Source organism: Silene latifolia, chromosome 4 (genome assembly GCF_048544455.1).
Source record: "Silene latifolia isolate original U9 population chromosome 4, ASM4854445v1, whole genome shotgun sequence".
NCBI classification, from domain to species: domain Eukaryota; kingdom Viridiplantae; phylum Streptophyta; class Magnoliopsida; order Caryophyllales; family Caryophyllaceae; genus Silene; species Silene latifolia.
The window spans coordinates 16,984,165-17,006,058 of record NC_133529.1 but is presented as its reverse complement, the minus strand read 5'-3'; the positions used below and the strand labels follow the sequence as shown (position 1 = coordinate 17,006,058).

The 21,894-nt window shown below is 34.3% G+C and overlaps 2 protein-coding genes across 2 annotated transcripts; one reads left to right on the top strand and one right to left on the bottom strand.

Annotated features, from left to right (window-relative positions):
• The first annotated feature begins 8,163 nt into the window (after positions 1-8,163).
• On the top strand, positions 8,164-14,506 carry LOC141653125 (cytochrome c1-2, heme protein, mitochondrial-like). Its single transcript, XM_074460784.1, has 8 exons — positions 8,164-8,310; positions 8,483-8,549; positions 10,511-10,728; positions 10,854-11,133; positions 11,227-11,298; positions 13,582-13,698; positions 13,922-13,987; positions 14,073-14,506. The coding sequence occupies exons 2-8, from the start codon at positions 8,490-8,492 to the stop codon at positions 14,187-14,189; spliced, it is 930 nt and encodes a 309-aa protein (XP_074316885.1). The 5' UTR covers positions 8,164-8,310; positions 8,483-8,489; the 3' UTR covers positions 14,190-14,506.
• Positions 14,507-19,526: 5,020 nt separating this feature from the next.
• LOC141651144 (uncharacterized) lies at positions 19,527-19,928 on the bottom strand. The gene has a single exon (XM_074458866.1). The coding sequence runs from the start codon at positions 19,926-19,928 to the stop codon at positions 19,527-19,529; it is 402 nt and encodes a 133-aa protein (XP_074314967.1).
• Between the last annotated feature and the right edge of the window lie 1,966 nt (positions 19,929-21,894).

Sequence of the window (21,894 nt, the reverse complement as noted above, 5' to 3'; positions counted from 1 at the left end):
TTAGGTCCACGTAGACAATGCCACGTAGGATAAAAAAAGTCACGCAGACATTTGAAGCTTACGTCAGCCGCATAACCCATATACCACACACACATTCATACCCAATTACCCCGTCTCTTATCATCACTTTTCCTACCGACAACGACAATCCCCCTTTTTCCGCTCATTTCGTCAACCGACATTAATTTATTATTACATGGCATTAATTTAATTAATTTATCTATAAATTAATTTAATTCATTTATCTATAATATTAAAAGATATTATCTATATTCTTAAATGATTTTTGTATATTAAATATATTGTTTTCCAAAATTTATGTAAGCCTTAGAAATTTACATCAAAATTTCATAATTTATAATTAATATTGAAATTTTTGTGATAAAAACATGTTAATAAAATTTATAATTTATAATTGAAATTGAAATTTTAATTAAAATTTTGTAATAAAACATGTTAATAAATTAATTAAAACTCTTCATATTACTTACCACCCACCATTTTTATTAACATTTTTCCCTATTTAATTCATTTTTTAAATTAAACATGGTAATAAATTGATTAAGACTCTTCATAATACTTAACACCCACCAAATTAATTAAAAGTTTTTCCTATTTAATTAATTTTTATAATATAATATGTTAATAAATTGATTAAAACTCTTTATATTACCTAACAGCTAACACCCATAATTTTCATTAACATTATTTCCTATTTAATTCTCCTCTTGAGTTTCTCGACAATCAATTATCTAATTAAATAATACCACAAAATAAATTAAAAATAAAATTAAAATATTGGAATTTATGGTTGTATAATGGCTACAAAACCTATAATACTTATAATAGTTTCTATCTATAAAATTTTATTAAAAGGCTAACCTAAAAAATGTGACATTACAAGTTTAATTGTGACGTGGCAACTTTTAATGTGACATGGTAAAAAAAAAGTGATATGGATTACCAAATTAAGAAAATTAAAAAATATAAAGTAAAAAAATTTAAAAAAATATAAGGTATAAACACAAAAAAGAAAGAAAAAAAAATTGTAAACCATTGATCTCCTCTCATAATTTTTGTTATTTATTTACCTTATTTATTTAACCATTATTTCCTTTATTTAATAAAATGACCTTTTAACTTTCCCTTCATCATTACTATATATACTTCGTATTTATGTACCATATTTTTTATTTTTCTTTCATTCATAAAATTTTGAGAGAATTTTTCATATATATATAACTATTATATTCACCCTAATTTTCAATTTTATTCAAAAAAATAGCACCTAAAATATACATAGAAAAGTAAATTAATTGTTTCGTTTTTTATTTTTCCTATGTTTTATATTAATTTGTTATTATTTTTTGTGTTTGTATTAATATTGCAGGAGAATGAATTTCCAACTTTATTCAAAAAATTGGTAGGTAAGGTATAGCTAAAGAACTAAATTAATTATTTCGCCTTTTATTTTTATTATGTTTTGAATTAATTAGAATCTTATTAGTTTTTTTTTTTGTGTGTTTATATTAATATTGCTGGAAAATGAATTTTCAACTTTATTCAAAAAATTTTTAGGTAAACTATACTATGAGAACTAAATTAATTGTTTCACTTTTTTTCTTTAGTATGTTTTGAATTAATTAAAATTTTATTAGTTATTTTATTGTGTGTGTTTGTATTAATATTATAGGAGGATGACATACCCACATATCAATAACAATGCACGAGATTCGAAATAATGGCTATGGATCTTCTTTACATATTTTTTTTCTTGGTTTGGATGACTCTTACATTTTTGTCAATTTTTCTTTTTTCTACAATGGTGTATTTGAAGTATCGAATGGTAGCAAAAATCTTCAATAAGTTTTTGACATGTTGTTACATTATTGTCCTTCACTCTTCCCTACACTTTAGTCTCCTTTGTAACACTTATGTTCTGTTTTTATTTTATCAAACAGGTTACAAATCAAATTGCTTAACCAAATTGTTAAAGTACGATGCACATATGTCAATTTGATCTTATCATAGTATTATAATATGCATAAATAGTAGTTAGTTAGAAATCGATTCTTATTCTCCAATTCGTTGTTCCAATTTCAATGCTTTCAAGCCTTTAAATCATTATTTTTTGTTTTCCATCAAATATAATATTCTGTAACTCACAATATTTTCTGGATAAATATTTTTTTTGAATGATTTGTTTATATTTTATTTTCTCCTGAATTAGGAAAGGCTAATATTTCGTATGAATTATAATAGTATTGTTTTGATTATAATTTTTTATGAATGATCGAATATGGAGAAGCTAAGTTATGTTTAGAATCGTATATGCATAAATCGTATACCGCTCCTCCGTCGTGTTCATTTATTTACCTTTTTTTTTAATTATTTGTGAATGGTTTTTTTAATTAAAATTAAATAAATGATTGAGAGAAGGGGACTACTCCATATAAGTTATTCACAATTAAACACTTAAACACAGTCAATTATTAACGATCCCGTGATTGTCACGGGCTTCAAAACTAGTTTTCTAATCAAAAACCATTTTGAAGAGTATAAATTAGTAATATGGATTAGTGAAATCGGTAAGTCTCTCAATGAAACGATTTAAATGCTCTCACTTACATATACATAACAAGTATTTTGTTAGTATACAATCTTTTTTTGTCCAATCTATCATATACTTAAATTTAAAACGGATATTACATTACATTTGTAATAAAAAAATCTATGTAATAAAGTATACATAGTACAAGGCTTAAACGATTTGGATTTTTTTTTTTTTTGAAATCAACAGCCCAAGGGCCTTACTCAATTACTAATTTATCAAAACGAACAGCAGAGTTTGCAGACGATGGTAAGCCATCATCCCATACAACTTTACCCATAACACGAGGGAAACAGTGAGCTAAAGCATGAGCTACACAATTACTAGTACGAGAGACATGTAGCCAAATGACCGACTGAAACTTAGAACTACATTCGAGAATGTCTTCGATGATCAAAGCGAATCCACTTCGTCCTGTCTTTCGTTCCTTAAGAGCTTCGATGACTTGTAAGCTATCACTCTCTACTTCAACGTGTTGTCTCCCTCGCCTCACGGCCTCCTCCATTCCATCCAACACCGCACACGCTTCCGCCATGGGAACCTCCCATTGTTGTTCTCTGCCCACAGCCACGCCCCACATCACGTCCCCATTGCCATCCCGACACACCACTCCTGTGTGCACCCCTTCACCTTCCTTCACTCCAGCATCGACATTAAGCTTGACAAAGCCGTGTCTTGGTACCTTCCACCCACCATACTCCTCCTCCCTCTCTCTCGGCCTCCCCACTACAGCCCTCACTCCCACTCCCTCGCTATCCCCCACGCCCTCCAGTAAGACGTCCCTAGCCCTCCTAATCACCAGCTCCGGTACCACCTCAACATTGTCAAAGATGACTTTGTTTCGGTGTTCCCAAATAGCCCAACATCCAACCATTAGTTTCACACTCTCCGTCACACACAATTCTTGCCAACAAGCTTCCACCCACTCCTTAACATCGCCCCCTTGTTTCTCCGTGACCACCTCTATTCCCAACCCATCCCATACCCATCGAGCCACCCCACAATCCCGGAATAGATGTAAACTTGATTCAATAGAAAACTGACAAAAAGGACAGAAAGAAGACTCACCTCCGATTCGCGCCACAATGTTTGCCCTCGTAGCTAATGCTTCGCTACACAGTTGCCAAAAGAAGAGTTTCACGCGAGGCCAAATCGAAAAGCTCCAAAGCCTATTCCAGAGCCGCTTTAATCTATTCCCATCCGAACCATCTGTCAAGTCCCCTACTTCACCAGCCAACATCTTATATGCACTTCGCACCGTATACATCCCGTCTCGTTCCAGCCCCCAATACCAGATATCACGCGGTCTATTGGGGCTAATCCGAATATCCCGTATACGCTCTCGCTCAAAGCTCAAAAAGAAGTGGGTCAGCTTCCCCTCATCCCACTCGTACCCATTCGGCATCAGTAAATCCGCGACCTTCATCACCTCATTCCCCGGACCACACGGCGAAATAACACGACCAGTATGTGAGCTTGGAATCCACGCGTGACCCCAAACATTCGTGTCCATCCCATCACCAATACGCCGTCGAAGTCCCTGTTCCATGACTACTCGTGATTCGAGAATACCACGCCACGTGTAGCTAGGATTGTGCCCCAGCTCAGCTGTCATAAACTCCCCAGTCGGGAAATACTTAGCCTTCATCAGACGGGTCCAAAGGCTATCCGGGTTAGTTATGAGCCGCCAAGCCTGTTTACCAAGTAAAGCGAGGTTAAACAGCTGAAAGTCTCGGAATCCCATACCACCAACACACTTAGGTCGCGCTAATTTTCTCCAAGCAACCCAATGGATACCCCGTTTATTCTCATCGTGTCCCCACCAGAAACGGGCAATAATCGATCGCAGTTCATCACAAAAGTTTACGGGAATTTTGAACACACTCATCACATAGGTAGGGAGCGAATTGGCCACAGCCTTTATGAGAATCTCCTTACCAGCCCTAGACATCATCTTCCCGCGCCACCCTTGTAGACGTTTACAAAGTTTGTCCCGGATAATATCCGTTATAACTTTTTTAGATCGACCAATCACCGTAGGTAAGCCCAAATACCGCGCTTGCTCCTCCACTTGTACCACACCCAGCTTCGTCGCTATAAGGTCACGCCTACCCCTGTCAACCCCACGGCTAAAAGACACCGTGGTCTTGTCAAGACTCACAAGTTGACCCGAAGCTCTCTCATACTTACGCAAAATGTCGTTAACTGCCGAAGCATCCTCCACCGTAGCTCGAGTAAAAAATATACTATCATCCGCGAAGAGTAAATGAGAAATAGTAGGGGCCGAATTAGCAATACGGATCCCACGCAACACATTGAAGCTCATAACATTGAAGCTCTATTCAAATCGTCCACTCAAAGAACTCAAAAGAACTCAAAAGAACAAAGTATATGCATTTATGTAATGTCATTTTCGATGGGATGTTTGATTTTGTGATCTTATTTCGTAATCCCACAACTTATAACAAATGGTTTTTGATAATAAACACCCACCTCAATAAAGTACACAAATAATGCATAAGTCACTATATAGGGGTTGGGTTGTTTAATTGATATCAACATCTTTCACTTTCCTACACTAAATTTCAACTTATTCAATAAAGACAATTCTTGACAATAATGGTAGCTTGTTTTCAACCATTTGGTGGAATTTTTGGTGTGTTGGAGATTTGTCGAGCGTTCTTCGTAGATAAGAAGTGTTCATAAATTTCATAATTACTGTTTTGTTTTAAAAAAACATGACAAAACTATATATTGTACTGTTCATAGTTTTCTTTCAGTTTTGTAAAATCAGAAAATAAGAAAAGATAATGTATTGGCTAATTAAAAACATCTATAGATAATTGTACTAGTTAAAAAAAGTACTAATAATTTCAATACAAATAAATGTATATAATCAACTTTAGAAAAAATAAAATCAACATGCTCCATAAATTGTGATTTTTGTAATCTAATACTTTTCTCAAATAGATCGTTTTGTAGACATTTATCCGCCCCTAGAAAACTTTCCCCTCGTGTTTCTGTTTATTATTTTGAAGTCAGGTTTTCAAAACATTGATTAGAAATATTTTGAAAAGTATAAAAACAATACTTCGGGAATGATATTAAAATATTTATATGCGCATATATAAATAAGTTGATAAGTAATAACCGAAACTTTCAGAAAAATATAATTTTCAACCAAGAAGGTGGCATATAAGTGCTAAATACGGGGTTAACGATTTAAATATGATGATAATATTTCCTAAAAAAAGGAGGATGATAATAAGTCAAACATGAATATTATAATGAAAGTGAAAAAGTATTTTTAATGTTCCAAAATGAAAATAATCTCATTTATAAATTATGACCAATTAAAGAGGAAACCGTATTTTGTAGAGACCAACAATAACAACACTAAGTCAATGACTACGTTGTATTTGAAAAATATCATAAAAATAATGGGAGTTCATTTTCACCATTTGTTTTACTCAATAAATCACCTTGCTTACCACCATCGATCTTTTCACATGTTTTCCATCTCATGTTCCCTCATTAATTTCATTTCCTACAAATTTTCCATTTCTCTTTTCATCTCCTTCCCTTCTTACTATCACTACCACCCATTAATAGCCGCCGGTCAAAAACCACCACCACCACAACCACAATACTCCACATAGCAAATCAAATGAAACAATGTGTATTGTACATTATAGTGAGTGTACAACCAAAAAAATAAAAGAATTTAATGAAGAACCACCATACATCACGTATTGCACTACTACCAAACTCCTCAGAGTCGCTACCAACGACCATAAACCGACCTTACCACCACCAAAAGTCCCCTTACACTAACTATATAAAAGTCAACCTCCGATTTTAACAAGCAACATAGCCGCCCTTAACTCCGTCGACTAGCCATGTGCCGCTCCTTTAGCCGTCCACTCATCCATCCACCTTTTTACTCTACCCCCACTGACACCTATCACCCAATCACCATCAAACCAGAGTAAACTCCATAACTCATGATGAAATAAAGAAATTACTTAATTTTTTGGAGAGTATTTATTTGCTTAATAGTTAGCAATTAACTTATTAAATACGTAGCACTACTTATTACACATTCAAATTAAGATTCATAAATGATGAATTTTGATTAATTTGACCGGTTATATGGTTAGAGATTGAGAAAATTGTATGGTGTTTGGTTGGGAGTGTAAAATAGAATGGAATGGATTTGATTGATTCTAGAGTTTGGCTGGGGTATTTAGGAATTGAGTTAGAATCCTGATGGATTCTAATTCCACCCCAACCCCTTGTAATCCATACACATAGAGTTGGCAAAAGTTGACCCGACCCGACCCGTCCGAAACCCGACCCGATACAACCCGAAAATTGGGTGAACTGAAACCGAACCGAACCGACCCAAACCGAGCCGATAACAGACTTATTTTCTCCAACCCGAATCCGTCCTGAACCGATCCGACCCGACCCGTGACCCGATATTTTCTCAACCCAATAATGAACTAGCTTAATAATGGTTTAAATAACACCAAATTGACATTAATCTTAATTATTTTCACTTAAAACTACAATTAGTACACCTACCTATTATTTAAACATAAAATTACCATCCAAAACGAAATTTATAAGATAAAATATATCTTGATAACTTTTGACCGACAATCGACTCGCTAATGACCCGACCCGACTTGCCACCCGTTGATGACCCGACCAAGACGACCCGACATGAACCGAACCGACCCGAACCCACATCGAATTCGATATAACCCGAACCCGACATGACCTGACCCGCTTTGACCCGATCCGTAACCGACCCGGGTGACCCGATTGCCACCTCTACATACACACCTTCCCAATCAAGTTTCTAACTCCATTCCCCATCCATACAATTTCTAAATTCATCCCTCATGGTATCTCATTCCATTCCAATCCATTCCGACCTTTTGAACCAAACGGTTGGTGAATTTTCAGTAAGTGGATTATACATCTGATGTAGTACATCAGATTGTATACTTTTTGAGTTTTAATATAAATTTTGTGAGTTTTATTATAAAGTTTTTGAGTTTATTTACTTAAACTTTAATCTCAAAAAGTTACATTATAACTCAAAAAAATTACATATAAACTCAAAAAAAATTTGATTTTTGACATCAAAAAACTAAGATGTAATTTATAAACCTTATAGTACTAAAAAAAAAATACACAAAAAGTCATTAAATATGATGTAGTACATCTGATGTACAATCCTTTTTCTCGTGAATTTTATTTATAAACAAGATATAAGATACTGAAAAAAGGGTAATGTGAAAATAAACAACATAGATAATACTGCACATAATTATATTTACAGTCCATCTCATTGTATATGGTCACTATCTGTCTAAAGCCGAAGACGGATAATGACCCTCTCACAAAATGCAAGTAAAAGGGCAAATCGGGTATTCATTTTCCACCCACACATTTTTTTTTTTTTTTTTTTTTTTACAATATCCGTCATTAACTTTAGAATTAATTATTAATTATAAATAATTCCCATTTATCCTCCTCCATTTTGTTTTCTTTTCTTAGCTACGTGGTTGCATCATCATCAACGAACCCTAGAATATAACCAGTTAACCACACAACAAACTAAATCAACACTCGTCTTCTATTTTCCCCCAATTTTCCCCCAAATCTCCGATCACCACCTTTCTCCGGTAATTAATCACTCTTTTAATCACTCTCAAGTTCGTTACTTTCGCCGATCTAAATGTTCCCTATTTCGATCTATCAATTGTTTTAACTTTCGCGCTTTTAATACGCTTTTATCGATCTACAAAATGTGTTATGATTTGTATGTTTGTTGTTTAAATATGTGTTTTTGTGCAGCTGGGAAATGGCTGGAGGTAGATTAATTCAGCTGTTATTGAAGAGGAATCTGCAGAGTCAATCCAATGTAATCATTTTTTTTTTGTCTTTTTGTTGGGTTGATTTGTGCGAAATTAGTTGAAAGATTGATTTTTGGTGTGGATTGTTGATGGTTTTTGTTGGATTAAAACATTAAGGTGTTTAGGTTATCGTTTCGACGAAAATAGGACGTTTAGTAGGGGAGTTAGTAAATTTATTAGCGTGGAATCGAAAGATGGGAGAAAGTTGATAAATTTGTTGTTGAAGATGATTTGAAGGTGTGAAAAAAATTCCATGGTAAGGAGATGAGTTGGGTAGTTTTTGATTGTTGAATGAAAAATGATCGATGAGCGATTGCTGTTATCTGCAGCAGTCCTGTTTAGGTAGACGTTTGTCGATGGAAAACTGAATATGTCAGATAAATCGTGTTATCTACTTCTGGTATTACGGTTCATTTCGTTTGAACTGAAAGTTTAGGATTTATAGTTATCTGTGGGTTCAAAGTTGTTATTGAGCATGAGGTCTGATATGTTGCTTTCCATACTTTGCTAATGACTTTCCCCACAGCAGCTTAACTGATTTAAGTACCGTGTTAGGCCTTGTTTGGATAGGGGGATTCGGAAGGGAAGTGAAGGAAGGCTTTTTGAGGGAGGCAATTTCCACTATTTGGATCGCAAAATGAGGTTGAAGGGATTTGGGGGGAAATGGATCCCTCCTCTTAGGCAAAGTGTTTTTCGTCCAACAAAGGAAAGATTTGGAGGGAAAGCTCTCACTCACCATTCCCCTCCCTTTCTCCTCCTTCCCTTTCCCTTCCCTCCCCTCCCTCCCTTTTCATTCATTTTTGGTATCCAAACAAGGTCTTAGTGCGGGGCTTCTAGACTGTTATTTGTATTAGGTATTAGTAGTCATCTTATGTTCTGCACATGACATCTATTTTAGTTTATGTTACTTTTGGAGTTTGGTTGTCCAACCAGGCCGTTTGATTGACCCTCTAGTTACTCATTGATCAACACCTTTGGCGGGTTTATAGCCCTTCTGTCTGTCGTGGGCTATGTACTTACAAGCTGTGTTGCTGAATGTATTTGCCTTCATGATATCTGTATTTGACGTGGGTTCCACATTGTCGTCTACCAAGTGCACAATTAGTGAATCCTAGCGTCCTGGACACAAACCTTTCTCTTGGCCGTGAGCACATCATCTTTCTCCAAACTTTGAGTAGCAATTTGCATGTTCAAAATTTCACATCACTGCTTTCCTTACACAGCTAGTTACTCACGGACTTCCATTTCTTTTATTGGTTATATTAAGTTGAAGAGTTCTTGTACTTGCAAAATCTTGAACTACTCACGGACTTCCATTTATTTTATTGGTTATATGAAGTTGAAGAATTCTTGTACTTGCAAAATCTTGAAGAGTTCATTACATCCGAGTGTTCAACCCTTACCCCGCCACAAGCAAGATTTTTTAGGGCAACATGGTAATGTTGTAGTACGTTTTGGGTTTTGGAGCTGTCATTGAAATCTACCATCTCACCTAATAAGTTCTGCTTCTAAATATTTACCTTGTGCCGTTTGACCTTCAATTCTCATCTTCTCTGGCCTTTTCATCTATGAAACGATCGCTGTATGATTTATGATACTGAGGCTGATGTTTGAGTGGCTCTCTTTGAGAATATCTATTTCGTTTCCATATGGGCGGTCATTTTGAAGTTTTCTTGCCAGCACCAAGCCATTATCAATTTTCTAACGTGAGGCATAGACTAACCAATAATAATGAACTGTAATTGTTATCTGGTAATAGGTAGTCAGTCATCTTTCTGTTTTTCTGCCCCTTTGTTGATCTATTGGTATGTGTTATCACGCTTGAAACTTGTGGAAAATATTTGTTTTCTGTAGTGTTCTATTAAAGTAGCTAATTAAAACCACTTTCTATTAACACACTGATCTTTATTCCTTATCAACACTTCACTGGATTGTCAAAATTTACTTTTTTACCCCGATGGCTGTGCAGGCACTTCCAGCGATATCATCTGGTATCTCTAAAGATCAAGACACAATTGGATCTTCCAGTGTGAAAGCCATTAGAGCAATTGCCCTCCTTGGCGCAGGTGCTGCTGGTGTTTTAGGTTTTGCCACAGTAGCATCAGCAGATGAAGCTGAGCATGGCCTTGAGGCTCCCCAGTACCCCTGGCCTCACAATGGCATTTTGAGCTCATATGATCATGCAGGGTAAGTTACCTAGTGATTTTCTGAAATGTATTTTTTGTTATTAGGGCTCTAGTGTTGTTGTATCTTGTATATATACGGAGTATATATTTTTTTTATGATGTGGCTAACTTACGTCCGAATTTCAGGATACGTCGTGGACATCAAGTTTACCAACAAGTTTGTGCTTCATGCCACTCAATGTCTCTGGTTTCATACCGTGATCTAGTGGGTGTAGCATACACTGAGGATGAGGTAAAAGCTATGGCTGCTGAGATTGAGGTGACTGATGGACCTAATGATGAAGGTGAAATGTACACTCGTCCTGGTAAGCTAAGCGACCGATTCCCTGAGCCATATCCCAATGAATCCGCTGCCAGGTTTGCTAATGGTGGGGCATATCCTCCTGATTTAAGTCTTATTACGAAGGTATATTAGTCCGGCTTTATATGTCTACCATATTGGGTCTGTGCTTGATGCTTGTTCATTAGAATGATTCAAATTATCTTCCTTCTCTTGCAGGCTAGACACAATGGCCAGAACTATGTATTTGCTTTGTTGACCGGTTACCGTGATCCACCTGCCGGTGTTTCGGTATGTATTCCCAGTTTCCCTCTCATCTTTTTTCTATTTTTAAAGCATATGCATATTGCTGTAATGCAACTTATACCATAGTTAATATCAGGTCAGGTTTATGTATCAGAAGTATTCTGAAAATGCTCCTAGTGTTAAATGGATTGTGCTTTTTCACATACACAATTTACTCTTTCACATGCGCTTTTTACGATTTTACCCTTGTCATTTTTTGTGATGACCCTCACTCAAAACCAATTACCCTCTCCTTCCCTACCCAACTACTGGCTTACCGGCCCTCCGATGTACCCCACCCTCCGGTGTACCCCACTCTTCGGCCTACCCTCCCTGCTCCGGCAAGCGCATAACTCATAGTTGATAGGCGATGCACAAGATGGTCTGCAAAGGTTCTTAATGTTGTACATAAAGTTGGGCACAAAGTTGAATATTCATATTTCATATAAAAATCATTACATTACTGCTTCGTGTGTGTTGGATTTTGTATGAATTATAGTAGTTATCCACTGCTAAAATCTGTGGATTTAGAACCTATACTTTCTGGTATTTGTGATAACAATATTCATCAGATTTGTAGTTTTTATTGGAAATTGTTGAGTAATACTATTTGTAGTTTTTATTGGTGGATTATGATTCATTGTTCAAGTCCTTGGAACAATTAGATTAGGTTTTAGGAAAAGGTTGATATAAGAGTTAGTTTGCTTAGGTTTAGGTAAGAAGGGTATTAGATGGCAAGTTAATGAAAAAGTGTGTGTGAAAAAGTAAAGTCCGTATGTGAAAAAGTAATTACGTTAGAAATATGCTTGAACTAGTGGTGCTTGTTTCATTTGGTCGAAGTGTTGTGGTTGGGAAATCCTTCTTTTTGTTGGCTGCATCTGTATTTTCCTCATATTCAGTAATTCAGGATTTCATGCTCCCCGCTTGACCGCCTCAGATCAACAAGATGTTAAGGTGGTTCTTTAAGTCAGTGAGATGAAATGGTGGCTTAAAACAAAGAATTATTCAGTGTAGTAAATTAGGAACAATGGATCTGATGCGATTATTGGCAGTATTGGAGAACCAGTCACGCTAAGGACAGTGAACTCTTAATTCTCTCTTGACGAGTTTCATGAGGTTCTTTATGTCATTATTAGTTGGCGGAATGATTTATGACATCTCAGTTTAAGGACAATAGTTTCTCTCCGTTGCTGTCATTTGAAAAATTTGCAACTGAGGGTGGATATTACAGGATTCTAGACATATTTATCCATGTGGTGGTGATAGCTGATTATTGCTAGGAACAATAGTAAGTTAGACTTGTCATAAAGTGTGCATGAATTGTTTATATGGACCCGTTTTAATAATATTATTTGTTACTATACTGAAACATAAGGAGTCTACTTTACTAGTATTCAAATTCAAATGGGTATAATCTAGAAATTGAAAAACTGTGTAAATTTCATAGGTTACATTTTTCTTAATGTCTACTTACTAGTATCTGATCGTATTATTTAATAAGCAAGCCTCTTTAATTAACTAGCTAGGATACAACCTTAGAAGCAAATTAACCGCAGATACGACCTTTTGAGAGAGAAACATATTTTATCTAAAGAGGCATGTAGAGAGGAAAAAATGGATTAGTTTGTCCATGGTGTAGTTGCTACAGGACAACCGTGTTAGGTACAATCGTACAAATGTTGTACTCATACTGTTATACAAATTAACCGCGGATACGACCTTATGAGAGATAAACATATGTTATCTAAAGAGGCATGTAGAGAGGAAAAAATGGATTAGTTTGTCTATGGCGTAGTTGCTACAGGACAACCGTGTTAGGTACAATCGTGCAAATGTTGTACTCATACTGTTATACTTGCTTATACAAGTCCAAACACATTTAAACTTTGGTTCCTAACTGCCGGTGCTTACTACCATGAGTTTGTGAGGGGATTCAGTTGAAACCCTGGAGTGTTAGGATGGATTTTTTTTTTTTTTTTTCTTTTATTTTATGGGGAGTACTCTCTGAATCTCTGATAAGTTGTGATGTTTAGATTCTGTTTCCATACTTCCCAACAGCAGTCAGTTTTTGTTATTAACACCCGAGATTCTCATTCTTTATCAGCATATATGTGTAAGGGATATGCTATCTTCTGGAGACAGTTTATCTTCTTCCTTTAAATACCACTTTCGGACTATTTGCCAGGCTGCCCACCTTTGGTTGAGCATAACAGGAATATCATATTTGTCTTTAATGTTCTGATTTTCTTTCCAATCATTGAATACGGGATTTATTCATGTTCATTATAGATTCGAGAAGGACTACACTACAATCCTTACTTCCCAGGGGGTGCAATTGCCATGCCTAAAATGCTTAATGATGGCGCTGTGGAGTATGAGGATGGTACTGCTGCCACAGAGGCTCAGGTCTGATTTGCTTCTTTCCAAAAACCTTCAATACATTTTCTCTAGGTGGTTACCACGAGACATAAATTTGGTAAAGTATGGCAATAGTGGAAAATAATAACTCCAGGTGTAATTATTTTCCATTTCTAAAACAATTCACTGGGTTGGTTAAATTTATGATAGAATTGTGGTTACACGTAACGTACAATGAGTCAATGACTTGGTTTTGTTTCTATTGTCTCAGATGGGCAAAGATGTTGTGTCATTCTTATCATGGGCGGCAGAGCCCGAGATGGAAGAAAGGAAACTGGTGAGTGAAGCTTATACTAAGTTTCCCGAGTTCTTGGTTTTGTTTGATGACCTTGATTTTCTGAATCAACTCTTTATTGATGCAGATGGGATTCAAATGGATATTTGTTCTATCATTGGCTTTACTTCAAGCAGCATACTACCGACGTTTGAAGTGGTCCGTCATAAAGTCTCGGAAGATTGTCCTTGACGTCATCAACTAGAGATGACGTTCTTCTCGGTGTAGTAAATTTCGAGATTGTGCAATCGGAAAATAATTATCTCCAGATATTATTTTGACCTCCACATATCTGACTTATGTGGGCTTTGAGAGGTCATATATTTTGGTTAAGCTGAAGAAAATAAGCTTTCCTTTTGACATCATAGATTTTTCAGTTTTCTTCATGGATGATTTTGATCCACTACTTGCCCCAGTGTGTCGGTTTTTTCGTTTCATTATATTTGTTTCTCCCGTTATTGGTCTCAATTCGATCATGTTTGCTACAAGCTTCTTGAATAAAGTTCCATTTTTCAATGCTTAGAATGCTATTCTATTTTTCTCGTTGTTCAGAAAGATTATCTTCATTCAGTGAAGTGTTTAACCCTAAATGCTGCATTTAGGGGTAAAATATACGGAGTACTCGCAGAGTCACATGTTTGGGGATTTAATTCATACAATAGGTCGGATTTGGTTCGGTTGGGCTCTATTATCCATCACTTGCTTAAAATCCTCTGCCCATCCCTTGATCGCTGAATTGACTCATCTCGCTCTAGTTATACGGGTCGAGCGGACTATTATCTATGTTCTTCTAAATCTCAAAAGGTAATGGCTTTTTTACTTCAAACGAAAGCATACTCTTCCATGGTTTGTATATCCAATATTGTTGGATCTGAGCTCGACAATATATGTATGCATTAGGCGAATAACAATCACCGACGCAAAAAGGTTTCAAAACTTCCAAATGCTCCATACTAGAGTGTCGTGCAGATCAATTATCAATTAAAGTAACTGTAGGAAAGACTGAGTTTCTGCTTTACTGGTAAAGTGGTAATCTAATTTGTATAACAGTTAGTCTTGCTGAAGACGGGTCGGAGCAAGTGACGGGTAATGTCACTCACAAAATGGATAAGGGGGACAAGGTGGGGGCACCCCCATGTGCTTCTCTCTCTCCTCTATTTGGGTAATTTGTGAGAGGAAATGGTATCCGTCACTCCAAAATGACGGATACGTGTCGTATTCAATGAGATTTTGTGTTTGTATAATTGTATAAACAATGTCGGTATTTGAAAAATACCGTCTACTATATCGATTTTTATACTCCCTCCTATTCACTATACTAGTTTGGATGCCCGTGCGTTGCAACAAGGTAATTAACTTAGCAAAAAAAATTGGTTATAAGGTCTTAATATTTACATTTTATGTCTAATTATTTATTTAGATATGATCAAAAGTCAAAACATCTTATTTAAGAGACGTAAAAGATGTTAGGTTGATACCTAAGTTCCAAGGATGCCTCATATTTATAATCATAAGACTGTTACATCTTATGTTAATCTTTCGATGTGAGACAATTCTATTATTTTTATATAATCCTACATTATTTTTCAATGTGGGACATATAACTTACTAAGAAATACACAATTTTATATATGTACAAATTATATGAAATCTATACGCTAGTGATATCATTTTTACCACGAATCAAATTATGTTATTTTCATAATTTTCTTAACGATATTTTTTTGCCAAATGAAATGTAAATTTTTTTATATAAAAATTAGAAACATCACTTGAATATAATATAGAAAATAAATATTATAATAATTAAAAGATTCTCCACTTTAGTTTTTACATCAAAAAATATTATTTATGATACTTTCCTAAATTAATTTTTAAGATCACCCATCTTATGATAATTTTCTGATGTGGGACAATTCAACTATTTATATGTAGTATATTTACCACACCTCCATTATTTTTCAATGTGGGACAAATAACACACGAAAAAGTACACCATCTTTTTTGCACCTATTTCGATATCCAACCCTATTTAATAATGAGAAATATTATACTATCTATTTATATTCGTATGTTTTTTTCCATTTTTTGTCATAATTAAAATATGTACAAATGATATGATTTAAATTACATTTTTTTTCTAACACGACTTTTAAGATGTAATTGAGGGAGCAATCAAATGTATAAACAAATGCAAAATATTTTCTTTTTCTGGTGTGATTTTGATTAATAGTTAAAAATTATGATGTGTTTAGTTACTCAAATGTAATGAGGCATAATAATTACCTATATTTGAAAGTTAAAAAGATTTAATTCTACTATTTATCAAAGTAAAAAAGCTTATTATTGATTTGTTTCTGGATTCAAGATTTTTTTATGCAACACTTGATTGTATTATAATTCATAAATTTTCTATTTTATTGCCGAGATTATCATTATATGACACATTAATAATCAATTTATGTATATTTAGCACCATTTTATTTTTTAATTATGATTTTGTCTTAAATAAAGTGATTATACTATCGATTGTCTTAAAATAATCATTATAATATCACTAATATAGTAATATATAATCGCTTTTATAAATATCTACGTGGTTAATATTTGTATAGTATTGTTGTAACTAAGGTTTAATTTGCCGCTAATACAAACTCTTATAAGAACTCTCTAAGATAATTTTTAAGCGATTCAAAATATTTTGGGTTGATACCCCTAAGTTTCAAATATAACTCATATTTATAATCATGTGATACCTCACCTCATGATAATCTTCGAATGTGGGATAATTCAACTATTTATATATAATATATTTACCACACCTACATTATTTTTCAATGTGGGATAAACAATATACTTTGAAATACACCATCTTTTTCGTACCTAATTCGACATCTAACCCAGTTTAATAAGCAAATACTATACTATTTATTAATATTCGTATAGTACATTTTTTTAACTTCTTATCGTAATTAAAATACGTGCAAATAATATGATACTATATTCTAATCCTAGCATTTATTTACCACGAATCTAATTATATAATTTTTCAAAAAAAAAAAAATATATGTTACTTTAATTTGCTAAATGAGATGTATAAGTTTTTATATAAAAATTATAAACATCACTTGGACATAATATAAAAAAATATATATATATCATATCGTGGAGATAATGATATAAACTCTTAAGAGTTCTCCAAGACAATGCTTAAGATACTCAGAAGGTTATGGGTTTGTTTTTAGGTTATAAGGATGTCTTTCATTTATAATCATATGATCACCCATCTTATGCTAAACTTTCGATGTGGGACAATTCTATTATTTATATGTAATATATTCACCACACTAACATATTTTTCAATGTGGGACAAATAACATACTTAGAAATACACCATCTTTTTCGCACATAATTCGACATCTAACCCGGGTTAATAATAATGAGCAAATACTATACTCCCTCGATTCAAGACCTAATACAACATTCCTTTTTTTACACTATTTATGAACAAATAGAATCTTTATGATTCCATGCAATACGTAGGACAAAAATATGGTCATGTGGGATCTTATTTGATTCATCTATAAAGTACAATGAAAATATCAAAATTTTAAATTTTTTTATAATGTAAACTTAAAGATATTTACGTTGTAATTTGTGTCTTGGCAAGTGTATAAATGACAATGTTGTATTTGGTCTTGAATGGAGGGAGTACTATTTATTAATATTCGTACGTTTTTTTTTTCTAATACTTTTTTGGCATATGAGATGTATAAGTTTTTATATAAAGATTATAAACATCACTTGAATATAATACATAATATAGAAAAAATATGTATATATCATGCTCTGAAGATAATGATATAAACTCTTATAAGAGTTCTCCAAAACAATACTTAAGAGACTCAATAGGTTTTTGGTTGGTATATAGATTCCAATAATGACTCCTATTTATAATTATAGGATCACCCACCTTATGTTAATCTTTCGATGTGGGATAATTCTATAATTTATACGTATTATAATCACCACACTAACATTGTTTTTCAATGTGGGACATATAACATATTAAAAAAAGTACACCATCTTTAATACTCGTATGTGCAAATCATATGAAATCTATACTCTAATGAAAGCATTTTTTTACCACGAATCTAATTATGTTATCTTCATAATTTTTATAACAACATTTTTTTGCCAAATGAAATGTCAAAGTTTTTATATAAAAATTAGAAACTTCTCATGAATATAAAATATGAAATATAGATATTATAATAATTAAAAGATTCTCCACTTTATTTTTTATGTGGAAAATATTATTTATAAAACTTTCCTAAATAAATTTTTGATGATGTGGACGCTCTAGAATCGCTCGAAAAAACTCTCTTTTATATATATATATATATATATATATATATATATATATATATATATATATATATATATATATATATATATATATTCTTCCTTATTTTCTTATTCGGATTATTCGGGTTTTCTTCCCTATGTTTTTTTTTGGGTTGATTTGTGTGGTCCAAATTAAATTGCATGTGGGGTAGTGTGTTTTGTGTGGTCCAAAGTCACTTTCTTATTTCTTATGTAAAAAGGAAAGGAGAAGAATATAGTAAATAGGAGGGAGTACAACTTTACGTGGAGTATGATCCTTGTCCATGAGAACAAAACAAGTTTCTTGACCGGCCAAGATGTATCTAATGGAGAAAACTATAAGACCATCTCTAACCATACTCAATACTCTTCCTCACCCCCACTCTCTTTTATCACTTTTTACTCATCCACCTCATTATTCCTCAACTTTTCAATTTACAAACAAAACACTCTTCCAACAATAATTTACACTTATTCCTCATCACTCTCTTTCATCATTTATCTCTCTTACTTTAAAATACTCCACACATTTTTTACATTAAAAATATATTTTCGTAATTTGTTCGGATTTACAACTCGATAATTACCAACTTCGGTTTTATTTTAGAAAAAAGGTAAGACATTTTTTTTCTTTAAAAAAAAATATTTTCCAAGACAATTTCTACAACATAAAAGAGATAACATTTAAAACAATATTTTACAAGGTTACATTAATACAATATTTAAAAAAACACACCAAATATTACATAGATAAATTAAAACGATAAAGAAAATACAATAAATTAAAAGACTGTTGAAAAACAAAATAACACAATATTAGTTGAGGTCACCAAATTTTTGCCAAATATTTTCAATTAGATCCGCTCTTAGGATTTGATGTGCCCTTACATTTCTTATACGATTTCTGTTTTTGAATGTACGCAGTTATAGGAGCTGTATATCCAACTTCATACTCGGGATCTTCAACATTAAGATGACCTTCCTCATTCCCGTTATTGTCGAACTCAGTAGGGTCGGAGTAGTTAGCATACGTATCCCTTTCATCTTCCACTACCATGTTATGTATTATGACGCAACATTTTAAAATTTTGCGCATCAGTTGCTCGCTCCAAGTAAGTGCTGGTTTACGAATGACTGCAAATCTAGCTTGTAGTACTCAGAACGCCCGCTCAACATCTTTACGAGCCGCTTCTTGACGCTCTGCAAATAATCTATCCTTGGGTGTTTGTGGGAGTGGAATTGATTGTATGAAGGTCGTCCACTGTGGATAGATCCCATCGGTTAGATAATACCCCGTGTTATAATGCTTTCCATTAACCATATAGTTAACATGAGGTGCTCGCCCATTCATCATATCATCAAAAATAGGAGAGCGATGGAATACCGTCAAGTCATTACAAGACCCTGGAATCCCAAAAAAAGAATGCCATATCCAAAGATCTTGTGAGGCAACTGCTTTAAGAATGACAGTAGCTCTACCACTTCGGCCTTGATACATCCCCCTCCAACCAACCGGGCAATTCTTCCATTGCCAATGCATGCAATCAATACTTCCCATCATTCCACGGAACCCTCGGTGAGCACCGATTTGTAGGAGCCTTTGGAGGTCATTTTGCATTAGGTGATCGTAAGTACTCTGCTCGAAATGCATTGATAACAGCTTCAGTAAATTTTTCTAATGCAACAAATGTTGTTGATTCACCAAGCCGGCAGTACTCATCTATTCTATGTGCTCCTTCTCCATACGCTAACATGCGTAAGGCTGCAGTGCACTTCTGCAAAGATGATATTGACATTATACCACTTTTGTCAGGACCTGGAGCAAAAAATGTATCATAGGCTTCCGTTGCTTGCACTAGGCGGAGGAATACGTGTCGATGCATTCGAAATCTACGCCGGAACAAATTTGGAGGATAGGTAGGATTAGGAGAGAAGTAGTCATTGTAGAGGTTCTCGTGACCAGTTTCACGATTCCTCTCAGTGTACCTTCTTTGATAAAGACGTCTGTGTGGACAGCGGGGGCCACGGGGGCGCTTGGGAAACAAGCGTTTGCATTTTGTATGGAGTCGCCACCAATTTTTATGGGAAATTGGAACCGTTCGAATACCTCGTGTCATGTCAAGACACAAAGTAAAGACATGAACACTAAGCAATCGTTACCCTTAGCATTCTATGTCTAGAATGACTCTCGTGGATGCCAATGAACACGGGTGTTCACAGATATCTGGAGTAAGGGGTGAGGGTACGTATTAGGAAGCTCTTTTGATCGAACACCTAATCCCGCCCGCCTCGATAGCGGCCTCTACTAATGATTAGGAAAGTTATTCGTACTTGATATATCGTCGGCTATATGCATGCAATGCAACATCCAAGTTTTAATCGTAGCATGTGAGAATTAGACTAAGTCGGTTGACAGTTAATTAGCATACAATTGGGTCGAAATTGGGATTTAATGCTCATTTACATGTAAAAACATACAAACAATAAAATAAATACAATAATTATAAATTACAATAATGAAAATTACAATAATTACATTGGAATAGGCGATTTATGTCGAAAATACCTTTAAAACGGATAATTTGAGGAAAAGGAATAAAAGAATAAAAGAAAGAATCAAATAAAATAACGAACGGGAATTAACGTGATAATAAGGATAATAGTTGGTTAATATGTAAACTAATCAAACTAAGTCAAGGCAGAAACGGAGTTCGTGGATTAACTCGGCCAGAACAAAGCGCAGCAGAGTCGCGTCCTTTGAATAAAGCGCAGACGCGCGTCTGCCCTTGGCTTCGATTTTAGTGTGAAGCCGTAATTGCAAGCCGTTAATGTCAATTGGTGATTTTAATGATTGATCAATGATATTTACTCGGATGAAAGTGATTAACATGTTATTTAACACATGAATAGGTCATAAAAACAGTAAAATATGAATGAGACGGATGCAAACGGATTATTACATGATGGAATAATGATAGAAGTGAAAAATATTAATGAGTCCTACGAATTAAATCAATTAACTACGTTAGATATGATGGATTAACGATGAATATGCGATGAACATGCGAATAAACAGATGAAAACTATATCAAAGACGAATCCCAGAAACTCAATATGAACAAATTGAATCTCTACAACCCGGAATTGAATTTAATGACGAAAACCCGCAAATATTGGATTACTCGGGATTTAAGTCGAATTTGTGATGATTAAAACATATTTAATGATGATAATTAATGATATACGTGTGAATTATATACTATGATGAAGAATCAACGAAATAAGCAAAAGAAAACAAGAATCAAATAACAAACGAATTTACAGAGGACGGAGGAAGAAGAAAAGAAGCGAGAATCTGCGGCAAATTCACGAAGAGGCGCAGCAGGTACTGCGCTCCTTCGAATAGGCGCAGCGGTTGATGCGTCTTTTCTCGACGTCTGTCTACTGGAAATCCGTAAAAAAGAGTTTTAAAGCACGGTTTTAGAAATCGGTTTTAATGGTGTTTTCGACATAAACCTTACAAT

What these genes read in the sequence shown, in the direction of transcription:
- LOC141653125 (XM_074460784.1), top strand. Translation starts at nt 8,490, where the DNA reads ATGGCTGGAGGTAGATTAATTCAGCTGTTATTGAAGAGGAATCTGCAG. An exon ending in ATTTAAGTCTTATTACGAAG is followed by an intron (nt 11,134 to 11,226) that starts GTATATTAGTCC and finishes CTTCTCTTGCAG; the next exon opens with GCTAGACACAATGGCCAGAA. An exon ending in CTGCTGCCACAGAGGCTCAG is followed by an intron (nt 13,699 to 13,921) that starts GTCTGATTTGCT and finishes CTATTGTCTCAG; the next exon opens with ATGGGCAAAGATGTTGTGTC.
- LOC141651144 (XM_074458866.1), bottom strand. Translation starts at nt 19,928, where the DNA reads ATGGGAAGTATTGATTGCATGCATTGGCAATGGAAGAATTGCCCGGTT.